Consider the following 16738-nt stretch of genomic DNA (forward strand, 5'->3'; position numbering starts at 1 on the left):
TTAAATACTTTTATTCAGAAACAATACATTAAATTAATCAAAAGTGACAGTAAAGACTTTAACATTGTTACAAACAAATCTATCCTGCAAAAAAAACAAAAAACGTTTTCAACATTAATAATAAGAAATGTTTCTCCAAATCAGCATTTCTGATGGAACATGTAACACTGAAGACTAAATTTATGGCTGCTGAAAATTCAGGTTTGGCGTCACAAGAATAGATTACATTTAAAACATAGTAAAGAGAAAACGGCTATTAACAGTAATGGTAATAATATTGCACAATATTACTGTTTTCTGTATTCTTATCAAATAAATGGTGAACAGAAGAAACATTTAAAAACAAATAATAATAATAATAATTCTCAGAGACCCCAAACTTTTGAAATGGTACTGCATATGTATAAGATGCATCTTCCGCAGATCAAAACTTGTGTAATCTACAGAACTGCTCATTGAACCTTCATTTTCCCCATGTAACAGTAACTAAATGTCAAAGCTGCTTTTTCAACATGGCAAAAAATGCTAGATTATCAATTGCTAGTTGTCAAGTTCAGGTGCAATTTTGAACAACACACCAAAAACTGTCAGTTTGTGTCTGTGGTTTAAAAATGGGTCCTCTTCCTGACCATTTCCCCTTCACGATTTCATAATGCGTTTCAGTAGACTGACATTTTTTTATGTTTTGCCGGTCGAACGTCTGACACTCGTGTACACAATGATACAGCATATTCGACTGTACAGAATTCCCCACAGCCTTATTTGTGTGAAATTCGACTAAGTTCTATAAAGTTTCAAGCTGGTCAATAAATGAGAGCGCTGAACTCTGTACCATGGGCTGGTCACTTCACACCAAGGGCAATAACAATGAGTGTAAAAGTTTTACCTGTCAAACTATCAAAGTTTTAATAATTGTTCTAATTTCATGAGAATAAGAAAGTCCATACCACATTTATAATGATAACGACATAGCGGAATGATATCGCTGGAATCAATTTCATAATGATTTTTTCCCCAGCTGATGAACAATTAAAACATTGACATCCAATCAGAACCATCTTGACTTTAAAAAGCTTGAGCGTTTAAAGCAACACACGACAAAACTGCAGCAAGCGCTTAATAAACAGAATGTTGTAATCCATTGGTGTGGACAGTCGTTCTTGGTGTGAACGGACCTTAAGAAGCTAAAATCTATAATCAAAGAGATGCCTTTGAAGCAGCTCTCAAAATTTTGCCTTTTCCCCTCACACCTACTGTTTCTCAAAACCTAAACTATCAAAACTAAATGATCTTACTGTTGGCTATCATCCTATGAAAAGTCTACATTTGGAAAAACTTCTCAACATAACTAAAAAACACTAGCAAATCCTGTGAGGATCTGAAAATCCTCAGCTGTCGGAGTTTTTGCGGAAGTTTCACTGGGCTAAAAATTTTTGTGGATCTCAGGCGGCGATGATCCTCTATATGTAGGTCACTGGCTCTTATAAATGATCTTAAAATAAGTGTTCCTGCTAGCATGCTTTTAGAGAAATTCAACATTGACCTGATATTGGTGGATATTCGACTGTATGAAAGACTGACTCTCCAATATAAAGCATTTACACAGAACCAGAAATGCAAAGCAAACCAGAGAGTGATGACACCAGCCCTCCAAACAAATTCTCTGTCTGAGAAGGAGGTGCTAGACAATACCAAAGCCATGCAATCTCTAACAGGGTGTGGTGCAGCCACAAGTGGTTTTAGAAATGTTATGAAGATCTTTACGCAAACAAATCAGCAGTAATCTGCCTTCCTTAAACCTTAACAGAGCCTGAGTCAATTATGCAATCACAATATTCACCTGCAGCACAGAGAAGTACAGTATAAGAGACAAGAAGAGGAAAAGGAGAGCACAGACAGGATGAGAAGAGAGGAGACCAAATGAAACAAGACCAGACAAAACAATAGGAGAGTAGAAGAGACAAGACAAAAAGAGGAGATTAGACGAAAACAGGTAAACAAAAAAGTGACCAGACAAGACAAGAAGAAGAGACTACACAAGATAAAATGAGGAGAGAAGAGGAAAAGGAGATGAGGATAGGAGAAAAGGAGGAGAAAAGATACAGAGCATGATGAAAATGGAAGACACTAGACGAGATGGAAAAAAGAAGAGACCAGATGAGACATGACGTGGTGTGAAGAAAGAAGACACAAGAAAAACAATATGAGATGAGATGACACGGGGAGAAAACAGATGAGGACACAAGATAGGAAGACGAGAGTAGAGGAGAAGAGATGTGAATAAAAATGGAGACCAGACAAAGCCAAAAGAGGAGAGAAGATGAGACAATAAGAGAAGATGAGAAGTACATGGGGAAAAAGGAGAGAAAATACGACAAAATAAAAAAAAGAGACCAGGCAATTCAAGATTTAAGAAGAGATGAGAAAAGAAGAGGAGAGATCAGACTCGAGATGAAAAAATTATTTAAAAAAAAAGAGAGATGAGGAGAGGAAAGAAGAGATGAGACAAGATGAGAAGAGACAAGACGAAGCAAGAAGAGAAGAGACAGAATTAAAAGAGAAATGCAGAGACGAGACAAGAAAAGAATGAGAACCAGACGAAACAAGAGAAAAGACGAGATGAAACGAGAACTGCAGAGACTAGATGAAAAAAGAAATCAGACGAGATGAGAAAAGAAGAGATGAGAAAGAAGAGACGAGATGAGAAAAGATGATAAGATGAGCAAAGATGACAAGATGAGAAAAGACTAGATGAGACGAGACAAGACAAAACTGAGACAAAACAAGAAAAGAATGAGAACAAGACGAAACAATAAGAGAAGAGACGAGAAGAAACAAGTGATACAGTGACTAGAAGAGATTAAACAAGAAACCAGACAAGACACGAAAAGAAGAGATGAGATGAGAAAAGAAGAGACGAGGCAAGACAAAACAAGAAAAGAAGAGACAAAACAAGAAAAGAAGAGCAGAAATGAGACAACACAAGACGAAAAGAGATGACCTGAGGCCAAAACGGAGGAGACAAGATGAGATGACAAGAGAAGATGAAAAGTAGATGAAAAAAGGAAATCAGAAAGGAGATAAGAAAACAAACAAGAAAAGACCAGGAGAGGAGAGGTTCTGCTCTCTGTCTGCAGTGCACTAGACTGTCAAACTTTGGTTTAGTACACCGCCCGACCTCTACCGCCCTCCACCCATCTCACGCTTTCTCTCTCCTTCTCCGCATTCCATTCCAGGCAGGGGAGAGAAATGCAGCCTGTCAGAGAAATGGAGCAGAGGAGTCTGGGAAAGGGAGGGGGAGTGAGAGAGCAGCTTTGAATATTAGCACACAAAAAACATCATGGCTTTATAAAGCACAACACGACCCTCCTCATGAACGTAATCTTTACAGCTGGTATGAATCATTAAACTCACGTTCACGGCAACAGCATATCCCGCGTGATTCCAACACTGAGATTATAAACCTGACCCGGTGCTCACCTGTGAAAGCATTGGTGGCCGGTAGGTCAGCCTCCTGCATACTGCTCCTGCCGCTCGGCCTGTGTGTGTGTGTGTGAGGGCACCCACGTTTATTGGCTCCGATTGCCTGAGGGCTCCTAGGGGCCGAACAGCCGCCTTGCTTCCATTCTCACCTCACAAGTCCATGGCTCCTGCCCTCTACCTCCACGAAAGGGCAAAAAAAACTCAAAAAAGGTAGAGGGGGGCTAAAAAGTCTTCAGTGATGGACTAGGGCTCAATTCAGCAGTAATCAGGGTGGGGTTGCCAGGGCAACCAGCGCACCGATTACCCTCCCAGCCAGAGCCAGCCAGCCATTGCTGTGTGTGAATGTGTGTGAGGGTAAGATCCAGACAGGTACTTGATTCAGAGCAGGTGTCTGATAGCTGATTTAGGAAGGGAACGTGTAGTCGCTGACGCTCGTCCTGGGTGGATAAACTCTTCTCAGCATAGCAGCATGCTAATCAATGCGCCCCACCTCATCCTTCAGACTGCAAGCACACTGAGAGAGACAGAGAGAAAAAAATCAGTTGAGTTACTGAGTTACATAAAAAACTGCAAAAGGCAAACAAAAGGTTACCATAGTTTCCTCTAAGACTTACTACTGTAGTACGTACTGTATGGAATATTAAAGGATTGACAGCGAGTCAATCAAATTCATTGGGTTAATTCAATTCAAATGGAGAACAATTCAATTCGATACACAATTTGATTTAATTCTATTAAGAATTATCTTATTCCGAATTTTAAAATGCATGTATAGGATTCGTTAAATAATTCCTCTGGAAATGTTTGCTGCAAACCATGTCATCAACTAAATTAAGATAAACTAAGATTGTACTGTTATCATAGAGACAATAATGGCAAACGTATCAGTGGTTTGAGTATATTAATTCAGCATTAATTTGCACATTTAAGGATATTTAATTTAGCATGTTCACATTTTTGGGGTCTGTAAGGTTTATTAATGTTTTTGAAAAAAAAATAAAAAAGTCTCTTAAGCTCACAAAACCTGCATTTATTTGATCAAAATACAGTTCACAGATAAAAACAGTAATATGGTGGAATATTATATCAGTTTAAAATTTTCAGCATCATTACTCCAGTCTTCAGTGTCACATGATCCTTGAAAAATCATGATCATATGCTGATTTGATACTCAAGAAACATTTATTATTAATATAAATCTCATAACGGTTGTGCTGCTTAACATACTTGTAGAAACCGTGATACAATTTGTTGTTAAGATAGTTACATTATAAAATTACTTTAGTGTTGCTTTTTATCCTAGCTGGATAAAACTATTAATTTCTTTAAAAAAATTATATTTATAAATATATTACTGACCTCAAAGAAAAGGTTTGAGATAGACAAAAAATATAGACAGTCACAGCACAGACGCAACATGAGTGTTTCATTAAACAAAAATTTGAAACAGCAGGGGGTCAACACATCAACATTTTATGATCTTACTGCAGATTTTTTTTACCAGCAACAAAACATCAAGTTCCTGTGAAGAGATGCACATTAGAGTCTTCAAACCCCAGCAGGAGCGTCAGCCGTTAATGACGGTTACATAACATGACAAAACACTTTACTGGACATAGTTCTCACAAGCCACAGCTAATGCTTCTGTGGCTTATTATCATTGATTTAACTTCTCAACAAAAAAAAACAAAAAAAACAATAACTCCATTTTCATTTGGAGAAGACTCAAAGACAGTCAGAACGTGTCCTCAGACAACCTTTAAAGCTCTCCGACATCCCAGTGGACGCCGCGCTGAGCCCAGACTGCAGACTACACATCGACTGTGTTACTTAGAAACACGGCAAGCCCTCACCTCGTCTGACCCCTGCCGCAAGCCGCACAGCCAGAGCACGGATCCATCACACAATAAATAATATTACACACACGTGAAACAAGAGAACGCTGTCCAAGTCAAACAAAGACTGAGACACACTCACACACAGTCAACCGAGGTCGTTTCAGGACAGTATACACCCATCGCCGATAACATAGACGAACATCTGGCAGATGTTTAGATTCACTTGTTTTCATTGTTATCTCTTTTTTCCTCCTTTCCTTAGTAGTTCTGCTCTACAAACCAAGTATCTAATGCGTTGTTCAGACCAGGGATGTAAAAACAACATTTTTTATATCAGATACAGTATAATATTAAGAATTAAATATATTGATAATATATTTGAATATATCTAAATTAATAAATATAAATCAAACTAATGTCAAAATTCTATTATTTTCCTTAAAGGAGAACTCCGGGCAATTTTTAAGTTAATCTTGATCGTTAGACCTTTGTGAGTACTGACTATAGAAAAAAAACGAAATCGATTGGTGCTTGCTACGCGGAGCTGCGACCGCGAATGCCCAGAGCTCTCCCTCAGCTAAAACGGCAGCTATGGGGGCATGGACATAAAGAGCGTTTTTGAGCCTCTTAACAGACACAAAATGCAATTAAAATGTCTGTCCAACATTAACAGGGACCCTACATGTGAACAAGATGCGTTTAGGAACTTAGCCATTGTTTCAACTCACCTAAATAGTCTTTTAGACGGCAAGCTGTAGTCTCGCGCTGCAGTCCCGTGCTGTAGCTGGAAAAGGTAAACAATGTCCAGGTAGGAGGAGCATTGATCATGTGCGATGAGTTAAGATCAGAGTTGCTTACAAGTGAAGAAGAAATGGTTCGTGTTTGTGCCTTTCCGAATTGTGGCAACAGAATGCGAAAATAAGAGCTTAAATTTTCATCGTCTTCCTTTTCATGACCTCGAGATTCTGCGGTTGTGGCTAGTTGTACTTCAACTTGATGTGCAAACTCCCGTAGAAGTACTACGCTCTAAAGATTACCGCATTTGACTATTTAGACTATTTAGGTGAGTTGAAACAATGGCTTAGTTGCTAAACGCATCTTGTTCACATGTAGGGTCCCTGTTCATGTTGGACAGACATGTCAAGAGACTCAAAAACGCTCTTTATGTATATGCCCCCATAGCTGCCGTTTTAGCTGGGTGGGAGCTCTGGGCATTCGCGGTCGCAGCTCCGCGTAGCAAGCACCAATCCGGTTCTTTTTTTTTTCTATAGTCAGTACTCACAGAGGTCTAACGATCAAGATTAACTTAAAAATTGCCCGGAGTTCTCCTTTAAATTATATAATTCGGTCAAAAGCAATAACTATTTTCATGTTATGAGGATTTCAAAATTCAATACTATATTGTCTAAACTAAAACACTAAAAATATGTCATTTAAATGCTACAAGTGAATTCAGAAATCACAATATTATTATGTGCATTATAAAAATGAAGATTTATTTTGAGATTGGCTAATGATTATATTTAACAGTGTTAATGAATAATTAGTGTTCTTAAAGATTAGCTTTTGTTAAATAATGGCAAAGGTTATCTAAATGTAAGAGGTTCATTGGTGTTGATGGGATCTCAGAGTAACCTTGTAAGCATGTGATTGATTTTAAAGAAACGTGTGATTGGTTACTGTAAAAACACAATGTTTTCCCTTACAGACAATATTTTAAGCTGTTGACCCAAAAAAGAGCTCATGTGATAACAAAATATCCCTGGAATTTCAAGCGCTTCCTTGAAGACATTCTTTACATTTCTAAGATTCAAGTTCAGAAGAATGTTGAAGTATCAATGTTTTGTGCTCCTTTCTTTGATCTGTAACATATACATTTATATTCGATGTTGAAAGAAAAGTAGTCATTTTTGGTCAATAAAATGGTTCAATTTTGGTTTGGATCAACATCTACATATATATGTTGAATAGACTTACTATCTTGGTACTTTCGCCCAGAATTTTAATATCAGTGCATAAAATAAAATAAAAATAATAATATAAAATCAAGTCAAATAGACACAGAATCGCATTAGGACACTGAACTCTCCACATGTGTTGACTCTCTCATCTAATACACATAGTTTGATGGATAGGCTGAACAACAGCCATGCTTAAAACCACTAAATGACTGCAATAAATGGCTGCTAAAATATTCTCTGTATCTGTCGGTCTGTGTAATGCGATCTCAGTAGGGGGTCAGTCTCTTTCTCACTCTCTGTGCCTGGTTAAATCATGATGAAGCTCTTAGGAACAACTATTCGCTAAACTGATTCATCCAGCCAGACTCAACATCATAACAGCCCATGTCATTATCCATTAGGAAAAATGACTAATAGCTGCTACCTTGCCTGTCAGTCTGTAGCAAAATAAACCCCAACATAATGATCAAGACCAAGGCGAGAAAGTGTTTTTTTTATCATCCTGAAAGGGTTTGCTTTGCAATAATGACCAGTTCATTGTAAATTAACCCATTCATTACACTGTAAAATAATTTTCAAAGTAGTAAATAAAAGATTATTGGGGTACATTTTACCACAAAATATTATTTCAAATATTCTACTTCAAAATGTCATGTTTAATTCAATGTGTTACATGCTGTTTCTTTGAAATTTACAACCAATTTTTGAGTGATTTTTTTTTCAGTGTACATGGACAAGGAAATAATTTATTCTCTTGCATGTAGAGTCCATAAAAAGTCGATTACAACAGATGGTTCAAGCAAAGTGAAAGACTTATTAATGTCTGGCGCTAATCAGACAGATTAACCCTTTTCCTGCACGGGTCCTAAGTTGACCTGACAACCAGGATCTGCAGGTTAACAAATGATGACTCAGCTGTCTGGGTTAGTCAGTTTATAGGTGCGTATGTGAACAAGTCATGTTGCAGTTTTAGTGCTGCCAAACTGAGACAAAATGTGGCTGACAGGAGACAGAACAAAGCACATCAGAAAGAACTAGACCAGGGGTCCTCAACCTTTTTTTTTTGTCAACAACCCATTTTAGGTTGCAAAATCACCACCCCTTGTGAGAGAATTAAAAGATTTCACAGGTAATTACATTCTTAAACATAACACATTTCACTATTTAGTAGGGCTGCCCCTGACTCATTTAAACCATTAGTCGACAAATCGCAAATTTATATTCATTTATAAATACTAAACCATAATGAGGCTATATTTAAAAGATATAGACAAAATTAGGGCTGCAACAACTAATCGATAAAATCGATTATAATCGATTATGAAAATCGCTGTCAACGAATGTCATTATCGATTAGTTGGTCTGCTTACGTCACGGGGAGCGTTTACTGGTACGCACACACACGCAAGGTCTCTCTCCCTCAGGCGCTCTGCCGAGCGCGCGCGCTACACGGTTTGGAGCAGTCTCTTCTGTCTCGCATGCGCGCTCTTGCTTGCGCGCTCTAGATTTCGGGAGTTTGAACTAATTCGCGGGCATCAGGGAGCCGCAATCAATATGCGGGAGACTCCCGGGACTTCCGGGATCTTGGGATGTCTGTATTTTGTCTCGAGCATCAGGTTGCGCAATCAGTTCGCTCGCAACGTAAGTGATGGATTAAAATAGCGCTACCGCAGAAATAGGTTAAATTAAAACGGTCTTTACAAAGCGAAGCACTAAATATAAAGGCAGTTAATAACAGCAGCAGTAAAATATTGTTTTTTAGTCACTGTACTCAGTGGTTTTCAGCGAATGCTTGTGCACTAATGCATAATTTCTCCTGTCCTTTACTCAAGCCTGTTAGCTTGCTGGGTAACGTTACCTCCATTCCGTTCTCTTTTTATAGCATTTGTCTACTAAGTTTTAATTGTTTTTCAAACGCGATCTACTGCGGCTCTACGTTCACACAATTGTTTTCAGTCTTTCTATATTTATTTAATCAATTTATCCTTATATTATTCTTTTATATATTATATATAATATATATTATATTCTTTATCCTTATATTCCTTATATATAATTAATTTTAAATAAAAATTAAATGACTTATATATTTTATATGTTTTTAGTTTGTTTTTAGTTCAGATATTCACATCTGAACAACATGTCTGTGTAAATTTGTTTTAACAAAAAAAACAAAAACATAATATGTTGGATATCATTTTTTTAACAATAATCATGTTTGTCAACTTGCCATCAGCAATTATCATTAAAAACAATGCAAATATTGATATTAGTAAAACTCAATGTGTGGCTTTTGCACTTTTTAAAGTACACTTTTACACATAAATACCCTGATTTACGGTTTTATTTAGTTATAATAAAAAAAATCTAATTTAATTTCTATCCGATTAATCGATTAATCGAAAAAATAATCGTCTGATTAATCGATTATCAAAATAATCGTTAGTTGCAGCCCTAGACAAAATATAGGCATGTAGCCTATTCCGCGCTCAAGCGTATGCATAAAGCGTGCCACAAAGCACTGGCAAAATTAATGATTATGATTCTGTTGGAAAAAATAGCAAAGGGGATTTTTTTTTTTTTTTTAATAAACTACTTTTTTCCGAGTCAGAGTCATATGCAAAGATGAAGTTGACGATGCTGACTTGCCACTACTGTGGATACCGCCTTCAGAGAGAAATGCACCTTTCATACAGATTACATAATCAAGAGTATTTTTTTCAAATTAGCTTGTTTAAAAGTAGACATTCAAGCTTTCTATAGATATATTTCTCATGTCTGTGAGGCAAGTAATAAATGCTGAGTTTCGCTTCATTTTTGTGAAGCTCTCCAGTTCACAGAGATCGAGACGGCAGAAAGTGCATCCTGTTGGTTTTCTTTATTTTACAAAAGCACAACGTTTTGTTGTTATTGTGAGTTTACTCAAATAAAAGTAGACCCTTTACAGTTTCAAATGATGTATTATCTGTATGACAAAAATGAAGGTCGTTTTTAACTCGTATCTGTTATCAGGAAAATAAATGCAAGGAATCGCAAGGAACCGGCGCCTCAATGTCATTTATAAGGATGTTATAATTAAGCTTCCAGACTCCGCACAAACACTAGGATATGCGCCTAATATTGGTGCACAAATCTAGGTTAAAGGCATAGACAGTAAAAGAAATGGACACAGCGACCCCATTGATTTCAGCGGAGAAGGCTGAAGCCCGATTATTGCACTTCCTGTCTGATGGCTGAGCGACTGCGCAGGCTCAAACTGAACTTGACGACAGCCTGAACTTTGTTAATCTTCTAGTAGCTGTGGCAAGACAAATCTGAATCACCTAATTCCTCAAAAACGTTGTTGAAATATTTTGTCCCATTGTTTTTATGGACTCTCTATCTATGGGCTTCTCCCTTGACTTTATGCCTCTATGTCCCCCCGATTGCCTCATAGACAGTAAAAGATTGCCTGCGAGCTTCACCTGCTGTCTATACTATGCCTCTATTGTGCGACATAATGTCGCGTGGTTATGACGCAATCGTTAGCCTGTTTTTAACAAAAACGGCTTCTACGGGGTCATAACGTAAGATACAAAGTAATGGAGCCTTTTATACATTGTCGTGTTTCTTTAGAAATAAATAATGGACAAATTAAATCTTTGGACACCTCAGCTGTAAAGTTATTTGCTGTCAAAGTGATGCCAAAATGAACGGGAGTCAATGGAATGCTAACAGCAGGTGAAGTTCTGCTACAATGGCGGCTCCCGCAAGGCTTCAGTTTCCGGCTGATGGATTACCCCCTTGGTTAAAGGTAGGGTAGGCTAGCAATAGCGAGTTAGTTTTGAAAGCATAAGATCCCACCCTCCCTTCAGAACATCTCCAAAGCCACGCCTCCTTCAAAACACATGTCACAAACAAAAAAGCAAACAAAAGCGACACAAGAGACAGCGTTAAACTACCTCATGTAACATAACATAACAATAATAATGAACAAAAAACAGCTTAAATAGCACTGATCCATACTGCCCTACAAAGGCTAAGTGCAGTAACTACGCAAACAAAGAAACGGAGAAAAGGGCCTTTAAAGTTTTTATACCAGCCAGTCAAACATGTTATGGGTAGATTAGTGGTAATGCATCTCCGAAACGGAACATAATTTAACCCAGATATTTTTTCACAAGACAGAACACATGTCATAAAGCCCATTAGAAGTCTTAGCTCAAATGTGTAGTTACTGCGCTTAGCCTTTGTAGGGCAGCATACCACCTCACTACTGCAGATAAATTTCGGTGTGGATAGTGTTGCCATTGAAATGCATAAATTTGAGTTACAAACCGCTCCGAGTATAACGTCAGGGGTTTCCATCTCTTACAAATTACAGTAGTTATGGCGAGAACGCAGCATATGCTCTTTGTTTTGGATCAGGAGGAACTGTAAAAGGTGGCTGCTGTTTTGGTTGCAATGCTCGGTGACTGACATCTGTCTAACTCTGCATCTGAAACGCGCTGACATGTCATGTAAGTTATGCGCGAGCAGGGTGCACGGAGGTATGAAAATATATGTTTACAGGCAGGTAGGATCATATCTTACATTAAATAAATATTACATTCAGACCAAATTCAATGATTGGACACATTTTGTATGATCCTATGCCTTCCACAGACGGTAGCCTATACACATACACATTTAGACCACTTAACTTAGTGATTGCTATCAGGATGTGAAGAGACTTTAACCAACATTTAAAAAAAAAAGTTTCTGGAACAAATCACCTACCCTGCCTTTAACGTTAGCGTGCAGCCATGTAAAGTTGATACTACTTATGTTTCAAATAAGCCATAGGTTGACGGTTGATTTTGATTTCCTGCCCGACATACTGCAATTAACATAAGGACCCGGGTCCAGTCCCAATTCGCCTACTTATACTACGACCTAAAAGTATGTACCCTTTTTGTGAAGAAAAAGTAAATACTTTTGAGTGTGTAGCAAAAGATTAGGCAAACTTTTTGACATACAATCACGTCATCTTTAACGGACAGATCTCTTGCGTGCATCCTATGCGTGCATCCTGTCACTGTAAACTGCTCTGTCAATCATCTTGTCACAGTTAAAATCCTCCATTCAATCTAATTTGACAGAGAGCACGTTCATCTGCCAGTCGTGGTTCTTTCATGCGGAGACTCTCTGTCACGGTGGGTAAATCCTATGTCTCATTCATGTCTCGTGTTTCTGTTGTTACATATGTGTGTGTGTTGATTAGAGGGGCGTGGCTGCTCATCAGAGCTCATTCAGTAATCACTCATCACCAGCTGCAGTCTATCATCCCGGTCTATTTAATCTCACCCATTTCTCATCTCCATTGTCAGATCGTTGTTTGTGATGTCCGGTGTTTGATCCCTCTTCGTTCCAGTATCCTTCGTTGTTCCTGTCTGTTCCCTGTGGATGTTCTGGATTCGTCTTGTTGATCGTCACCTCACTTCACCTGCACTGTATTCATCTGACCATCGAGTCCCTGCGCCACTTACCTGCCTGTCTGTGAACCACGTACTGAGTTTTCTACCTTGCCTGTCTGTGAACCACGTACTGAGTTTTCAACCTTGCCTGTCTGTGGACTGTGTTTTGAGCTTCCAATAAATATTGTTACTTGCAATTGCTTCCGTAGTAATTACGTTACAGAACGATCTGACCAGAAATGGAAGCAGCGAGTGACAATCCTGAGACGTTGGAGGATTTCGTCAATAACAGCAGACGGCGGATGGAGAATCAAGAGAGAAACATCAACGACACCGCTCGTGCTGTTCAGGCGTTAGTGGCGCAGGTGTCCGGGCTCACCCAGCAAGTCCAACAGCTGCGTATTCCCGCTGCGCCGGTCCCACCGCCGATTCCCCAAATACCACCAGTGGACCCCTCCCAGTCGGAACCACGATTACCAGCCCCAGAGACATACTCAGGTGAACCCAATTTTTGTCGAGCTTTCCTAACTAGATGCTCCATGCATTTCTCCCTCCAGCCCAGAACCTTCCGGGAGGAAAGAACTAAAGTGGCTTTCGTGCTAACGCTGCTGACTGGGAGAGCGGCACTATGGGGAACGGCGGTGTGGGAAAACCAGGAAGACTGCTGCACCTCGTTCCAAGCGCTCTCCGACGAGATGAAACGGGTCTTCGACCGTACCTTGGGAGGCAGAGAAGCGGCCAGATTGCTGGCCGAGTTACGTCAAGGACATCGATCCGTGTCGGACTACTCGATCGAGTTTCGGACCCTGGCGGCGGAGAGCCAATGGAACGAGGAGGCGCAGTGGGATATGTTCCTGCATGGGTTGGCTGACCGCGTCCAAAAGGAGATTTATGCCATGGACTTACCACCGAAACTCAACGATTTAATCGCGCTAGCACTGAGAGTGGACGCCAGACTGTCTCGTGTGGAGCGAAGAGGACCCAACTACCGTTCTTCGGCGGAATCGGAGGGTCACCGTGCTGGAGGTGGGGACGCGGTCAGCCCCGTCTACGATCCCGAGCCCATGCAGGTAGGTCGAGCCCGGCTTTCCCGGGAGGAGAGGGAGAGGCGGAGATCCCAGGGCCTTTGCTTGTACTGTGGAGGAGCGGGACACTTTGCCTACAACTGCCCGTTAAAAGGCCCAGCCCGGTAGTAAGTATGAGGCTACTATCGGGTGGGATCTCCGCCGAGAAGACCTCATCGACATCGACTCTCCTTCCGGTTAGACTCCGATGGTCCAACCACCGTCACGATTGTCATGCACTTCTGGACTCGGGCGCCGAAGGTAACTTCATGGATCACAACTTTGCACTCAAGCACCAAGTTCCCCTCAAACCACTCACCCATCAGATTGCAGTTCACGCCCTCAACGGTCAGAAACTCCCCACCATATCTCTGGTTACTGAAGATATCATCCTCACCACATCAGGCAATCACTCAGAAACCATCTCATTCTTCATCCTGGACACTCAGCTTGCACCCATAGTTCTTGGTCACCCATGGCTCACTCGTCACAATCCCAAAATAGACTGGCAACTCAAATCCGTAGCGGCTTGGAGCAGTTTTTGTCATAAGTCCTGTCTTGTCTCTGCTTGTCCGTCTGTTTCTGTTCATGTGTTACAGGAGGAGACAGTGGATTTATCTAACGTGCCCACGGAGTATCGGGATCTGAAGGAGGTGTTCAGTAAGTCTCGGGCTGATTCTCTCCCTCCACATCGTCCCTATGACTGTGCTATAGAATTATTGCCAGGTACGTCTCCGCCTAAGGGCAAATTATATTCACTCTCTGTCCCAGAGAGAGAGGTCATGGAGAAATACATTTCTGATTCTCTAGCAACAGGGTTCATCCGCCCTTCCTCTTCTCCTGCGGGGGCGGGGTTCTTTTTTGTGGGGAAAAAGGATGGATCGTTGCGACCTTGTATTGATTACCGGGGGCTGAACAACATCACGGTAAAGAATACATATCCTTTGCCATTGATGTCTTCAGCTTTCGAGAGGTTGCAAGGAGCATCCGTCTTCACGAAATTGGATTTAAGAAATGCTTATCATTTGGTCCGCATTAGGGAGGGGGATGAATGGAAGACCGCATTTAACACCCCTAGGGGGCACTTTGAATATTTGGTCATGCCTTTCGGCTTGTCCAATAGCCCAGCGGTCTTCCAAGCACTTGTCAATGACGTGTTGCGAGACATGATCGATCAATTCATATATGTCTACCTAGATGATATATTGATTTTTTCATCGTCTCTCCAGGAACACGTGCAACACGTACGACAGGTGCTTCAGAGGTTGTTAGAGAATGGGCTTTTTGTCAAGGCGGAGAAATGCGTGTTTCATGCACAGTCTGTTCCTTTCCTAGGTCACATCATCTCGGTTGAGGGAATGCGCATGGATCCTGACAAGGTTAAGGCTGTGGTAAATTGGCCAAGTCCTGATTCCCGTAAGGCCCTACTGAGGTTTCTGGGGTTCGCCAATTTTTACCGGCGTTTTATTCGCAATTTCAGCCGACTAGCCGCGCCTCTGACTGCCTTGACCTCCCCCAGAACGACGTTCAGGTGGTCAGACGCAGCAGAAGCTGCGTTTGCCAAACTGAAGAGCTGCTTTGTTTCAGCTCCCATCCTGATAACCCCTGATCCATCACGTCAGTTCGTGGTGGAGGTCGATGCGTCAGAGGTGGGGGTAGGTGCAGTGTTATCCCAGCGCTCTCCTTCAGACGACAAGATGCACCCTTGCGCGTTTTTTTCCCATCGTTTGTCACCTGCCGAAAGCAATTATGACATTGGCAACAGAGAGTTGTTGGCAGTCAAGTTAGCATTGGAAGAGTGGCGCCACTGGTTAGAAGGGTCGGGGGTACCTTTTATCGTCTGGACCGATCACAAGAATTTGGAATACATTCGTACGGCTAAAAGACTCAATTCCAGGCAGGCTCGGTGGGCTCTTTTTTTTTCGGACGTTTTGACTTTACTCTCTCGTACCGCCCGGGTTCTAAAAACATCAAACCCGATTCTTTATCGCGCATTTTTGACCGTTCCGATCGCCCGTCTACTCCCGAGTGCATTTTACCTGAGAATCTATTCATCTCTACACTCACATGGGAGGTCGAATCGAAGGTCAAGAAGGCCTTAGAAGGGGTAACGCCTCCGACTCGTTGCCCACCGAACCGGTTGTTTGTGCCGGAGAGTTTACGGTCCAGCGTTATTCAGTGGGGTCACTGTTCCAATGTGGCTTGTCACCCAGGAGTCAATCGTACTATGTTTTTAGTCAAGCAACGATTCTGGTGGCCTCTCATGGCTTGTGATGTTCGCAGTTTTGTATTGGCTTGCTCAGTTTGTGCCACAGGTAAGACTTCCAATCGACCTCCGGACGGGTTACTCCAACCGCTGCCGGTGCCTTCGAGACCCTGGTCCCATATCGCACTAGATTTTATTACCGCCCTCCCACCCTCCCAGGGTCACACGGTAGTTTTGACCGTGGTGGACCGGTTCTCGAAGGCGGCCCATTTCATTCCCTTGCCCAAATTACCCTCAGCCAAGGAGACAGCGGTCACTGTCGTTGACCACGTCTTTCGGATTCATGGCCTCCCGACAGACGTGGTTTCTGACAGAGGACCCCAATTTGTATCCAAATTTTGGAGAGAGTTTTGTAAACTTCTGGGGGCGACTGTGAGTCTGTCCTCTGGGTTCCACCCCCAGAGCAATGGTCAAACTGAGCGCGCCAACCAGGATTTGGAACGAATGTTGCGATGTTTAGTGTCCAAGAATCCTTCCTCGTGGAGTCAGCAACTTTCTATGGTGGAGTACGCCCACAATACGTTGCCAGTGTCATCCACGGGCCTATCACCATTTGAGTGTAGCGTAGGTTACCAGCCACCAATTTTTCCTAGTCTGGAATCCGAAGTCGCGGTCCCCTCCGCCCACGCCTTCGTCCAGAGGTGTCATCGCACTTGGACGAGAGCCCGTGAGACTCTACTCCAAGTGGGGG

At 41.3% G+C, this 16738-nt stretch overlaps 1 protein-coding gene across 1 annotated transcript in view; it reads right to left on the minus strand.

The window, feature by feature from the left end:
- Nucleotides 1-16738, minus strand: part of ldlrad4b (low density lipoprotein receptor class A domain containing 4b) — a 56637-nt gene that overhangs the window by 28610 nt on the left and 11289 nt on the right. Inside the window, exon 2 of the mRNA XM_077215358.1 lies at nt 3481-3997. Coding sequence (XP_077071473.1) covers nt 3481-3520 — 40 coding nt within the window. The 5' untranslated portion in view covers nt 3521-3997. The remainder of the gene's footprint in view (nt 1-3480; nt 3998-16738) is intronic.

The sequence above is a fragment of the Siphateles boraxobius genome, unplaced genomic scaffold (genome assembly GCF_051911475.1).
Source record: "Siphateles boraxobius isolate OS27281-9 unplaced genomic scaffold, OSU_SipBor_1 12, whole genome shotgun sequence".
Lineage (NCBI taxonomy): Eukaryota > Metazoa > Chordata > Actinopteri > Cypriniformes > Leuciscidae > Siphateles > Siphateles boraxobius.